Source organism: Pelobates fuscus, chromosome 1, assembly GCF_036172605.1.
Source record: "Pelobates fuscus isolate aPelFus1 chromosome 1, aPelFus1.pri, whole genome shotgun sequence".
Classification (NCBI taxonomy): domain Eukaryota; kingdom Metazoa; phylum Chordata; class Amphibia; order Anura; family Pelobatidae; genus Pelobates; species Pelobates fuscus.
In genome coordinates, this window is record NC_086317.1 from 54109857 (window position 1) to 54122898 (window position 13042).

Below are 13042 nucleotides of genomic sequence, written 5' to 3' on the forward strand. Positions count from 1 at the left end.
TCCAATACATACACTGATTTGCAGAGTATTAACGGAAAAAATCAGAGATGTGAGATATTATGTGATTGGCCAGTATAATGTATTTAGAGGGTTAATTTTGTTTTATGCTCTTTATTATGGACAACACAGCTGTGTGCACTAGGACAGATACCATTTAAAAAACATTTCACCTTTTTAATAAAGTAATTACCTTAAGATGAAATGCATAACCTTTTTAATAACAAAGGTGTATAAAATCTGTTAATTGACTGCAAAGTAAGCATTTCAATAACTTTGAAGTTTAGAACGCTTGCTATGTGTGCATGGAAAACAAAAGGATTCATGCTCATCATCAGATGAAATTGTTAGAATGGCATTATCTAGAAGGTTAATTACTTATTTAGGCACAATGCCTATATAGAGATTTTGAATACAAATGTTCAAACTAAATGATACATTGTATGCTATGGATGCTTAATGAAACTTAAAGTTTTACAATAACTGAATGCAAATTACACTACACAGATCAATTTGCTTTTTAACACAATTAAATGCGAACCATAGAAAATCTACAATAGTTTAAAGTTTATGTATGTTATTAACTGGCATAGTTAAAATGTAATTTGCCTCTTTGCTAACAAAGTCTGCAATATAATGCAGAGTGATGCATCAATGCTCTGTTCGGCAGTAATAAGATGACCTTGCTCAGCTAATGATACAGCCTCATGAAGAGACATCTTTGTTCTGTCTTAGAAAAGTCTGGTAACATTAAAACCTTCTGACCTGCAATAAAAACTTTGAGTTCATAATAATATGTTATTTTAGATTTAGTAATGAAAACATGAAAGTTACCTATACCGAAAATCTCCTTCCATGGTTTATCATAGTTGTTATAATACTCAGTGGACATATTGAACAAACAAATTGCCCTTGCATCTTAATGAAAGCACTCAATAAAAACATGGCTTTACTTATGTAGAAAACTCTTTCCCACCGCAAAACAACACACTATAAATCAGAAAGATGTACCTGGCATCATAAAATATTAACATACAAAACACTATGTTAATGTGCTAAAAGCTACACAACACTTTAACCCCTTAAAGACACAGCTTCAGAAGTAAAAGTCCAGCTTTCTGTCATGCGTTTTTAAGATGTCAACATGAGGGTGGGATCTAGAACCCAATCTCGGGAGGTACACTGAATGTTTGAAATTAGTGTGTGTGTGTGTGTGTGTCTGTCAGAAATGACTCTCTAATTATGCTGCCAGGTGAGGGCCTCTGCACTTAGTCTGCCCAGGGGAGAGAGTCCAACATGCCCTCCGGTCTGCAGTTCCACCGTGTGAAGAGGTACAGACCATGTGTTAGAGGTCATGCGAGCCTGGCCAATCAGAGCATTGCTACAGGTTACCACAGCAACACTCTGACACTTCAAGTGACGGAGCTTGCGAGACCTCTAAAACATGGTATGCCTGCACCAGGTGGAGCTGCAAACCAGATAGCAAAGCCACCGTCCACTGGATCACCTGGGAATTTATTACTTTCAAAAAGGTATTTCAGTGTGGGGTGGCTGGTCACTATAACACAGCCTCCCCACACAATGCTACCTCACAGCACACACTGTCACTCTACCCACACACACACAGTCACCCTCCCTAAATGCACGCACTGACACCCTCTCTCATGCACACACGGTCATCCTCCCCACACACACACACACACAGTCACCCCCAAACAACACTGTCAATCGCCCACACACACACGGCAGTCACCCCCAATCACCCAGCCACACTTACATTAACCCCTCCTAATCCTATCACTCTCACCCCTGCAACCATACCACACTCATTTGCTCTGCCACACTCACCTTCTTTCCTACTGTTACACTCACTCCCCAGCCCTGACACATTTTATTCCTCTGTCACATTCACCTCCTTCACCCTGCCACACTTACCCTATCACATTAACCACTCCAATCCTGTCACATTCCCTCCTAAAACCGAGGAAGCCTCAATTGTGGCCATTTTGGATATTGGGACTTATCCCCCCACATTGAGTATTGCTTATACTGGATGTGTTTGCAGTTTGTATTCAATTGCACCAATGAAAGGTTTTAAAAGAGTTTCTGTTTTAGATTCCTACATCCCTTAGTACCATATACAGTTTTAATCAAAATCATACAGCCCCCATTGAAAATCAAGTTTATTGTCAAAATGTACAGGATGTCAGCTGTTTGCAATGAACAAATCAAACAAAAACAATTGAAATAGTTCAACACAACGAATGCTTCAAGTCTTTTCAACAAATTCAACTGAAAATACAACTTAAATTGGCTTCTCCAGTTTCAATATTATTCACCCACCTGCATAGAAGCCCTCACAATAGCTCAAATATGCAAAACAATTGTTGTCCCAAGCACACTTAATGCAACTAATTAAGGGCTTCATTAATTGAAGCAGGTGTGCTTGAGCTGGAACAACAAAATACCTGAACTAGCTAGGGGTTTAATGAATGTCACGTTTGACTGCATGTTAGAAATGGAAAAGAAATAGAAAAGAATGGTCCACAAAGTTAAGAGAAGAGATCATCACCCTTCACAAACAAGGAACAGGATACAAAAAAGATAGCAAATGCACTGAATGTTTCTAGAGATAAAGTTGGAAGCATAGTTTGCATGTTCAAAGTTGAAGCAACAGTGGTTACATTGCCTGGACATAAAAAAATAAGCTATTAATGGCTGCAACCAGTTTTCTGAGAAGGCAGGTTGTGAAAAATCCTTGAGTGACTGCAAAAGTCCTGCAGCAAGACTTGATGGCAACAGGCACTGAGGTTTCAGAGAGCACAGCAAGGCGAGTACAAAACATAGAAGGTTTCCATGCCAGAACTCCAAGACGTACACCACTACTGACCCAATAGCACAAGAAAAGTAGGCTCTAATATGCTCAAAATCAGAAAATAAGCCTCATACATTTTGGGACTTTGTTTTGTGGAGCAATAAAAACAAAACTGTTTTAAGACCAAATGGATCAGCAGTGTGTCTGGAGGAAGATGAATGAAGCATATGCTGAAAAGAACACTCTGCCTACAATTAAGCATGGTGCTGGCTTGGTGATGCTCTCCTCTGGCACTGGAAAACTGCAGCATGTGGAAAACAAGATGGATTCATTAAAGTATCAGGAAATCCTAGGAGAAAACATCACGCCATCTGAGGAAGCTAAAGCTTGGGCATCATTGGACCTTCCAACAAGTCAGTGATCCAAAGCATTCCTTAAATTCCACCAAGGCTTGGTTGCAGAAAAAGTCCTGGGAAATTCTACAATGGCCATCACAGTCACCTGACTTGAACCCCACAGAAAATATCTGGTGGGATTTGAAGAATGTGTTTGCAGCACGCAAACCAAAGAATATTATTGAACTGGAGGTTATTGCTTATGAGCAATGGTTTAAGATTCCTCAGGAACGCTGCCAGAGGCTGGTGTCTGGCTATACAAAAAAACAGAGAACAAAAAGTTCAATGTCTCTGGATGTACACCTGTGCAGACAACCCCGGGTAGCCCGAGGAAGTAATGCCAAGTGTCTACTCAGAGACTAGTGTACCAATTTGAGACTCCAGATGTCTCGAGAAGGAGCATAACCCCATATATACAAAATCAAACAACAAAAAGGATAAATGTGGTCAGATTCAAGAAATCAATTGAAACTAACCGCATCACTGGAAATTACTATAGCGGTAGTGTCTAAAATTGCAATGCTGGCTGTAGGTTACAGGTGTAACTGTGAACCACTAAGGGTATCACTATAGACCCATGAACAGAAAAAATGCTGTTAAGTATCAAAATGAAGTATATACATAAAAATGCTGCTAAATGCAAAAATAAAAATAAAGTATATACAGGTGATACTAGAGTTCTATGCCTGTCAATAGAAGGGTATGTATAGGTAGGGATACATTATGACATATGGCAACAGCAACTCACCCCTAATTATCAGCTTTAATATAGTGCGCTATAAGGAGATGAGTATAAATCCCCAAGTCCCAACCATAAATACCTCCTATAGAAATGGTAGTAGATACAGAGTAAACAGAGGCTCCAAATGAAGCTAGTACAGGGGTAAAGGGAGATTGAGGAGAGTATGCAGTATTAATAGCAGTCAAATTCGGACTGCTAGTTTTAAATTTAAGAGACCTCTCTCCCTGTTAATCCTATACGGAAATGAGTATAGATCCCCAATTCCCAGCCATAAATACCTCTTACAAAAATGGTAATAGATACAGAGTAAACAGAGGCTCCAAATGGAGCTAGTACAGAGGTAAAGGGAGATTGAGGAAGGTATGCAGTATTAATAGCAGTCAAATTCGGACTGCTAGTTTTAACTTTTAAGAAGCCTCTCTCCCTGTTAATCTAGCTAGACAGGCATAGAAAAGAAAGAGTAAATAAAGTATAAGTTAGGTGATTAACATGGTGCTAAAACCACCAGTGCCCAGTGCTCATATACATGATATGAGGTGAAAAAAGTTGCCCAACGTACGTTTCGGTGCTAAAAAGGAGCACCTTCGTCAGGGGCTAACATTAGACTGTTAATGAGTCTCTTTTATATGTGATGTGCCAAAAGGCATGAGTACCTTCAACCAATAGGAACTGGGGGAGTGTGGTATCAGCTGTACTGCATTTCCCTCAATGTGTTCAATCCAAGCTCCAGGATAAACGTGAAATGTTCCTGGGGGCGGGGCTTAATGCCGGTCACATGGTCCGGCATATCATGGGACATGTGATGTGACCGGCCCCATGTGGTATGGGCTAAGCCAATGGTAGGGCTTATCTGCAACTTGTTACAGCCCCATCATGTAAATGCAACCTGTTCGGAAAGGGGCTAGGTGGGCGGGCGCACATCCGCGCGGACCCGCCCACCAGCCATGTGAAGGGAGGCGCTTGATGCCGGTCACGTGGCTCGGCGTGTCCTGAATCACTTGAACTATCCAGATCTGTGGGGAGCAATTAATGCCGGTCACGTGACTCGGCACATCACGAGTAACGTGATGTATCCGGCCTTGCGTCATAGAGGTTGGACCCATGACGTAAAGAGGGCAGTCCTGCCTCTTCAATAGACCCCGTCCAACTGAAGCCAGTGGGCGGGTCATAAGATGTAGTGGGCCGGCAAGATTACAGTATAGGGTAGCCATAGGATACCACCCATTAATCCCCATAAATTAGTATGACAACTCTCAGGTCTCTTCAGCAGCCCTAAAGGCACTCAGGTATCGATGTCAAAAACATCAATGCGCTGAGGTATGTATAGGGACAGGTATAGACTTAGATATAAACATGGACCATAAATGTAGATCAATATAGAAATGCAGTGAATGAATGGTCCGATGTATCCGGACCTAATACAGACAATTCCACGTCCCTATGGTCCTGTATAAGGTATTCATGAAGAAAATAATAATAAAGATAAGAAAAATGACGGAGTAATAAATAAGGATAAAGAAATTAAAGAAATATGTACATATCTACACTAAACACTACATGCTATATTACAAAATGTACAAGTGTATCAGGCAAAAATAAGCTTGATTAGATATAAATTGCAAGTATGTCAGAGATCCATAAAGGTGTGGGGACGCAGTGTCCAGCCTGGTTCTCTTAATCTTCAATGAAGGGTGTATATGAAAAACCCTCGTTGAGTCCAGATGGTGACAATGTTTTAAGTTTATAAATCCAAAAACTCTCCCTTTGGAGTAATTTTTTGTCTAGATCTCCCCTCCTTGGTCCCAGGGTGACACTTTCAATGCCGCAAAATCTTATCCCCTCAGATGACCCCCCATGATGAAGTTTCAGATGTTTTGAAACTGGGGTGTCAGTTAATCTTTTTGGGTTAATTGAGGTCACGTGCTCCCTTATTCTCAGTTTAAACATACGGGAAGTTTTTCCCACGTATAGTTTATTGCATGAGCATGAGAGTAGGTATACAAGACCTTTAGACCCCTGACCTCTTTCTAGAGTTTGTTAACATCTTAAACTCTAACTCTATCAATCTGAGACTGACAAGTGAGATAGGTGGTAACCAAATTAATTTTCTTGACCTAACTATCTGTCTGTCTGATAAGGGGGTACTTACATCCACCCTTTTCCGGAAGCCCACGTCAACCAACAGCCTATTGGAGTGGACAAGTCACCATCCACCCTCCCTTAAAAGAGGTATCCCAATAGGACAGTATTTGCGTTTAAGACGCAACTGCTCCACTATAGAGGATTTTAAACTGAAGGCAAAAACCTTACAACTTCAGTTTAAACAAAAAGGATACCCAAACAGATGCCTAAAATCTGCATATAAACGCGCACTGTTGGCAGAACGCAAAGACCTCCTAGTTGAAAAAAACGTACAGTCTAACCAAGTAACCATAAGATGCATAGGGAATTATGATGCAGGCTGGCATCAAATTATGAGTATCCTGGATAGATTCTGGCCCCTATTGCACCAAGACCCACACCTACAGAAGGTGATTACAACTAAGGCGTCTGTGACAGCACGCAGAGGACGAAACATTAGGGACATCCTAGTCCCAAGTCACCTGAAATCGAGTACTCAGAAAACCTCTTGGTTAAAGTCTCCAGTCCTAGGCACATATCAATGCGGAAAATGTAAGGCGTGCAAATTCATACGCCGCCCTTCGAAAACCTTTCCAGACTCCCTAGGGACACGAGAATTTAAAGTTCGCCATTTTTTCAATTGCCAATCTAAAGGTCTTGTATACCTACTCTCATGCTCATGCAATAAACTATACGTGGGAAAAACTTCCCGTATGTTTAAACTGAGAATAAGGGAGCACGTGACCTCAATTAACCCAAAAAGATTAACTGACACCCCAGTTTCAAAACATCTGAAACTTCATCATGGGGGGTCATCTGAGGGGATAAGATTTTGCGGCATTGAAAGTGTCACCCTGGGACCAAGGAGGGGAGATCTAGACAAAAAATTACTCTCAAGGGAGAGTGTTTGGATTTATAAACTTAAAACATTGTCACCATCTGGACTCAACGAGGGTTTTTCATATACACCCTTCATTGAAGATTAAGAGAACCAGGCTGGACACTGCGTCCCCACACCTTTATGGATCTCTGACATACTTGCAATTTATATCTAATCAAGCTTATTTTTGCCTGATACACTTGTACATTTTGTAATATAGCATGTAGTGTTTAGTGTAGATATGTACATATTTCTTTAATTTCTTTATCCTTATTTATTACTCCGTCATTTTTCTTATCTTTATTATTATTTTCTTCATGAATACCTTATACAGGACCATAGGGACGTGGAATTGTCTGTATTAGGTCCGGATACATCGGACCATTCATTCACTGCATTTCTATATTGATCTACATTTATGGTCCATGTTTATATCTAAGTCTATACCTGTCCCTATACATACCTCAGCGCATTGATGTTTTTGACATCGATACCTGAGTGCCTTTAGGGCTGCTGAAGAGACCTGAGAGTTGTCATACTAATTTATGGGGATTAATGGGTGGTATCCTATGGCTACCCTATACTGTAATCTTGCCGGCCCACTACATCTTATGACCCGCCCACTGGCTTCAGTTGGACGGGGTCTATTGAAGAGGCAGGACTGCCCTCTTTACGTCATGGGTCCAACCTCTATGACGCAAGGCCGGATACATCACGTTACTCGTGATGTGCCGAGTCACGTGACCGGCATTAATTGCTCCCCACAGATCTGGATAGTTCAAGTGATTCAGGACACGCCGAGCCACGTGACCGGCATCAAGCGCCTCCCTTCACATGGCTGGTGGGCGGGTCCGCGCGGATGTGCGCCCGCCCACCTAGCCCCTTTCTGAACAGGTCGCATTTACATGATGGGGCTGTAACAAGTTGCAGATAAGCCCTACCATTGGCTTAGCCCATACCACATGGGGCCGGTCACATCACATGTCCCATGATATGCCGGACCATGTGACCGGCATTAAGCCCCGCCCCAGGAACATTTCACGTTTATCCTGGAGCTTGGATTGAACACATTGAGGGAAATGCAGTACAGCTGATACCACACTCCCCCAGTTCCTATTGGTTGAAGGTACTCATGCCTTTTGGCACATCACATATAAAAGAGACTCATTAACAGTCTAATGTTAGCCCCTGACGAAGGTGCTCCTTTTTAGCACCGAAACGTACGTTGGGCAACTTTTTTCACCTCATATCATGTATATGAGCACTGGGCACTGGTGGTTTTAGCACCATGTTAATCACCTAACTTATACTTTATTTACTCTCTTTCTTTTCTATGCCTGTCTAGCTAGATTAACAGGGAGAGAGGCTTCTTAAAAGTTAAAACTAGCAGTCCGAATTTGACTGCTATTAATACTGCATACCTTCCTCAATCTCCCTTTACCTCTGTACTAGCTCCATTTGGAGCCTCTGTTTACTCTGTATCTATTACCATTTTTGTAAGAGGTATTTATGGCTGGGAATTGGGGATCTATACTCATTTCCGTATAGGATTAACAGGGAGAGAGGTCTCTTAAATTTAAAACTAGCAGTCCGAATTTGACTGCTATTAATACTGCATACTCTCCTCAATCTCCCTTTACCCCTGTACTAGCTTCATTTGGAGCCTCTGTTTACTCTGTATCTACTACCATTTCTATAGGAGGTATTTATGGTTGGGACTTGGGGATTTATACTCATCTCCTTATAGCGCACTATATTAAAGCTGATAATTAGGGGTGAGTTGCTGTTGCCATATGGCATAATGTATCCCTACCTATACATACCCTTCTATTGACAGGCATAGAACTCTAGTATCACCTGTATATACTTTATTTTTATTTTTGCATTTAGCAGCATTTTTATGTATATACTTCATTTTGATACTTAACAGCATTTTTTCTGTTCATGGGTCTATAGTGATACCCTTAGTGGTTCACAGTTACACCTGTAACCTACAGCCAGCATTGCAATTTTAGACACTACCGCTATAATAATTTCCAGTGATGCGGTTAGTTTCAATTGATTTCTTGAATCTGACCACATTTATCCTTTTTGTTGTTTGTCTGGCTATACATATAATTTGCAGCCAAAGGGGGCTCTACTTAGTACTAAAGATGATTGCCATAAAGGGGTTGAATAATTTTGAGACTGGAGAAGTCATTAAAAGTTGCATTTTCTGTTGAATTTGGGGAAACCACTTAAAGCATTTGTTGTGTTGAGCTATTTAGATTACAGTACTTTTGTTTGATTTGTTCAATGCAAACAGCGGAAACGCTGTAAATTTTGACAATAAACCTGATTTCCAATTGGATTCAAAACTTTGGGGTTAAATTGCTTGTTAATGGTTTAACCCCTTGAGATGTCATCACCTGGGGACCTCCTTTCACCATAACAACTGCATTCCAATTAAGTTATTATGCTGTTCCCTCAAAGGAACCCTTCATGTATACTATTCACTTGTATGCAAAAATCAGGTTTGCATGCTAGTAAATGTCTTTAAAGGAAGTATATAAAAAATCAATTTTCTCGTTTTACACCTCTCTGAAATGTATGAAAACTACTAACAAATCTCAAACTGCTGATCTGTGAGGCTGTCTGAGTTCATAACAGTCAAGACAAATACAATAAAGTCATACGGCAAAATAAACTGTATAAACCAAGCGTGGACCTCATTGGATTCCTTCGAGAACAACTAAAGGCATCCAGACTACTACTTCATCTCCATGAAATGGTCTGGGTGCAGCAGGTGACATTTAGTAGATAAGGCAATGTTTAAATTAAAAGATTAAACAGGCCTGTAGTGACCATCTTCCTGACAGCCACTAAATACGCTTCCACTGCGAGAACAGAGTCAAACCAGACAAAATCCAATGTTTAGTGAATAACCCCATAAATAAACAAATAAATAACGCATCAAGTTGGCTACTTTTAGTTATCTGGGTAATATGATAAATAAGCTACAGACAAATCTTTTGAGTTCTCTCGATCACAGATAAACGCACTGTAGAACTTGAAAACAGAGAATGCTGGGTGCAGGCACAGCACCTGTTTCTATGTACTGCTGTTCCTTCAGCTGCAAAGATTCAAAAAGTTATGTACATAATTGAGAACTGTGACTAACAAATGATAATTCAGAAGACAGCTTACAGACTGCAACTCCTGTATCCAGTTTCTAGCGCATATATCCATAAAGAAGAAGTTAATGCTATGCTAAGGATGGACTAATATTTGACAGCCTAGCTCTTCTGTGACAAGTGCAACATTTCTCTATGAATAAGAAAATGCATTCATAGGTAGCCCAAATGCAAAATAAATCCATTGCTATAGGAAATATGACATAGAGATGCACTGTATGAAAATACATTTATTGTAACAGAGTATGACAGTTACATAACTGTACTTCAAAGCGATCTAAAATTCAACAATCTACAAAGCTATATCTATGCCTTTAGCAACTACACTCTAGTGACTCATTCAAATGACCTTATTTCCTCATTAGAAGATGTAGGGCCAGGTTGAAAATGTCAACGAGACAAATTTTACATTTAAAATGCACATCCGGCAACATCTGAATAACAGGTCTAAAAATTCAGGTCACGCCAACTGCTGCCTAATCGTTCTTAAAATGCGAGGCTGCCAATTTTGACAAAATTCCATGTATTTACAAAAACTATGCAAATACATTTCAGTGTCTTAGAAGTACTCCATAGAATAACATAAATATGCCATTCCAGAAACACACACACATATATATATATATATATATATATATATATATATATATACACACTTTTTTTTTTATAAATAAGTGCAAATAAACAGTAGAATGAATGAAGAAGTAACCTTATTCCTTGTTTGATGTGCTTGCAGTCCGTTAAAATCATGTAAAATCGGGATACTACTTGAAGAAATAGCATCCATTTAAGAAACAGAACAGTTAACAGTTAACCCCAAGAACAAGACTTTTTAATGTTGCAAAGAATTTCTTTGGCATTTTACTACACATTTGACTATTCATATAAGGGTATGTGTGTGTGTATATATATATATATATATATATATATATATATATATATATATATACACACATACATACATACATACATATATACACACACGCACAAACTCCTATACATTTACATACGTTAAACTCCCAAGCAGTAAATATCATTTTAATTTAGCCCAGTATTTAAATCAATGCCTGTGGCTTAAATAGGTTGCTGTACTGAGACACGTATGCCCAAATATCCAAACATTTAAGTCCTCCCTTTAACCTCTAAAAGGGACACAACATGCACCCAGACCAATGCCTCTTAATATAGTGGCCTGGCTGACGTTTCAATCTTGTTTTAACCCTGCAATGTAAAACATTGCTGTTCCATCAGAATGGCAATATTTCCATTGCATGGTTTAAATGCCTCTAGTGGCTTTCATACTGGCTGTCACAATAGTCACTTCTATAGAAATAGCCAAGAGAAACTCAGCTATTTCAATCATATGGTTTCCTATACGATGGCATAGGATTGCCTGAGATCATCAAATCTGATGATCTCATTGATAAACCACTCAAACATCTGTCTCCTGGTTTATTATAAAATTGCAAAAACTCCTTGATGGCATTGTTTTCCTGAATTACGTAGTATCTATTGTCATATTATAGATACATCCAATAATGATTGTGAAACAGTGGCAGAACTGATGTTTCTACTTAAATAGGGCCTGGTCTCCATCAGACACTCACTATTTCGAACTGGCCTGAGTACACATATTTTTGAAAAGTTGATATCCCAGGTTATTCACATAAGGCAAATTAACATTTTGCATTCAAGCTTTCTATAACCAAACTCTTGTGGGATTATGTTTTTTTTTTTGAGAAATTTAGTCACTCTTCAACTCATGTGATCACAGAAGTATAAATTGTACATGCAGCACATTATGGTATTTAATGAGGAATAGCTAAATATTCTTCAAGACCAAAATGACAAGAATCGTGATAAATAAAAGCATTTCCAAATTACCAATCTGTCAATTTGAATAACCACCTATTACATATCTGACTTACCGTGTAACTACCTCATTTGTTTCCTCTCATTATCTTTCTCTCCCTCATGATAATAGAAATATTGACAGTATCTGATGACCTTACTTTTTCGAGTAATCACATATTTGAAAAGTAAAATAAGGGGGTGAAGACAATCTTAATAGGTTCTGATCATTAAGTCTTGATCATGCAGTAGGATTAAAGTAAGGAAACTGTTGGTGTGCTAGGCTTCCAACCAGCTCAGGTATTTTTCACACATTTATTCTGTTTGGTATATTTAGTTTACTACAGGGTGGCTCAATGGTAGACCTCCAAATGTTGTCGAATTTCAACTCATATGATACTTTGACTACTTCAAGGCTACCCTGACTTCCTTTTTGTGAAAGGGTAAGACTGATTAAATTCTTAGCATAAAATAAACTTTTGCAAATAAAAAAAAATTTCAACTCTTTTTTTGATAACATCAACCAACAATCAAAGCCGCGTTGTTTTTTTTCTTTTTTGATAAACGTAAAGTTTCAAGACTACAAAAAATATTGAACGCAGCCTAGGTTAATATTTATGAAAGGATATTTCCCTGGTGAGTTTACAGCTACTCTGTATCCGGTGAAGCTTTTGTATGGATGAAAATTAAAGATGAAGAGAAGATTTCCCCTTTCAAATGCAATAATCTTATCATCTTGGTGTTTCGCACTGACATAGGCCTAGAAGAAGAAAAAAAAAAAAAAAAACATTACAATTTGCAAAATTCATATGCCTTGTTTGTAATATACTGAACTGAAAAAAAATGTCTGAGGAAAAAAAAAAAATATATATATATATATATATATTGTACAATATTTTAAAGACTGATCTTAACTTATCTGAACGTCACACCATTAAATAAAACAATAAAAAAAACTTATAAATTGTGTCAGATTATTTTTTTTTCATGTGATTTGTCATTTAAAAAAAAAAAAAAATTAAATTGCCATTTACTTTAAAATATGTAATAAAGAACATCAAAAGTTTT

General features: G+C 38.7%; 1 protein-coding gene across 1 annotated transcript in view; it reads right to left on the bottom strand.

Moving 5' to 3' along the window:
• The window catches only part of GBE1 (1,4-alpha-glucan branching enzyme 1), a 184214-nt gene that overhangs the window by 21373 nt on the left and 149799 nt on the right, over positions 1-13042 (bottom strand). Inside the window, exon 14 of the mRNA XM_063448657.1 lies at positions 12604-12734. Within this exon, the coding sequence (XP_063304727.1) occupies positions 12604-12734 (131 nt within the window). The remainder of the gene's footprint in view (positions 1-12603; positions 12735-13042) is intronic.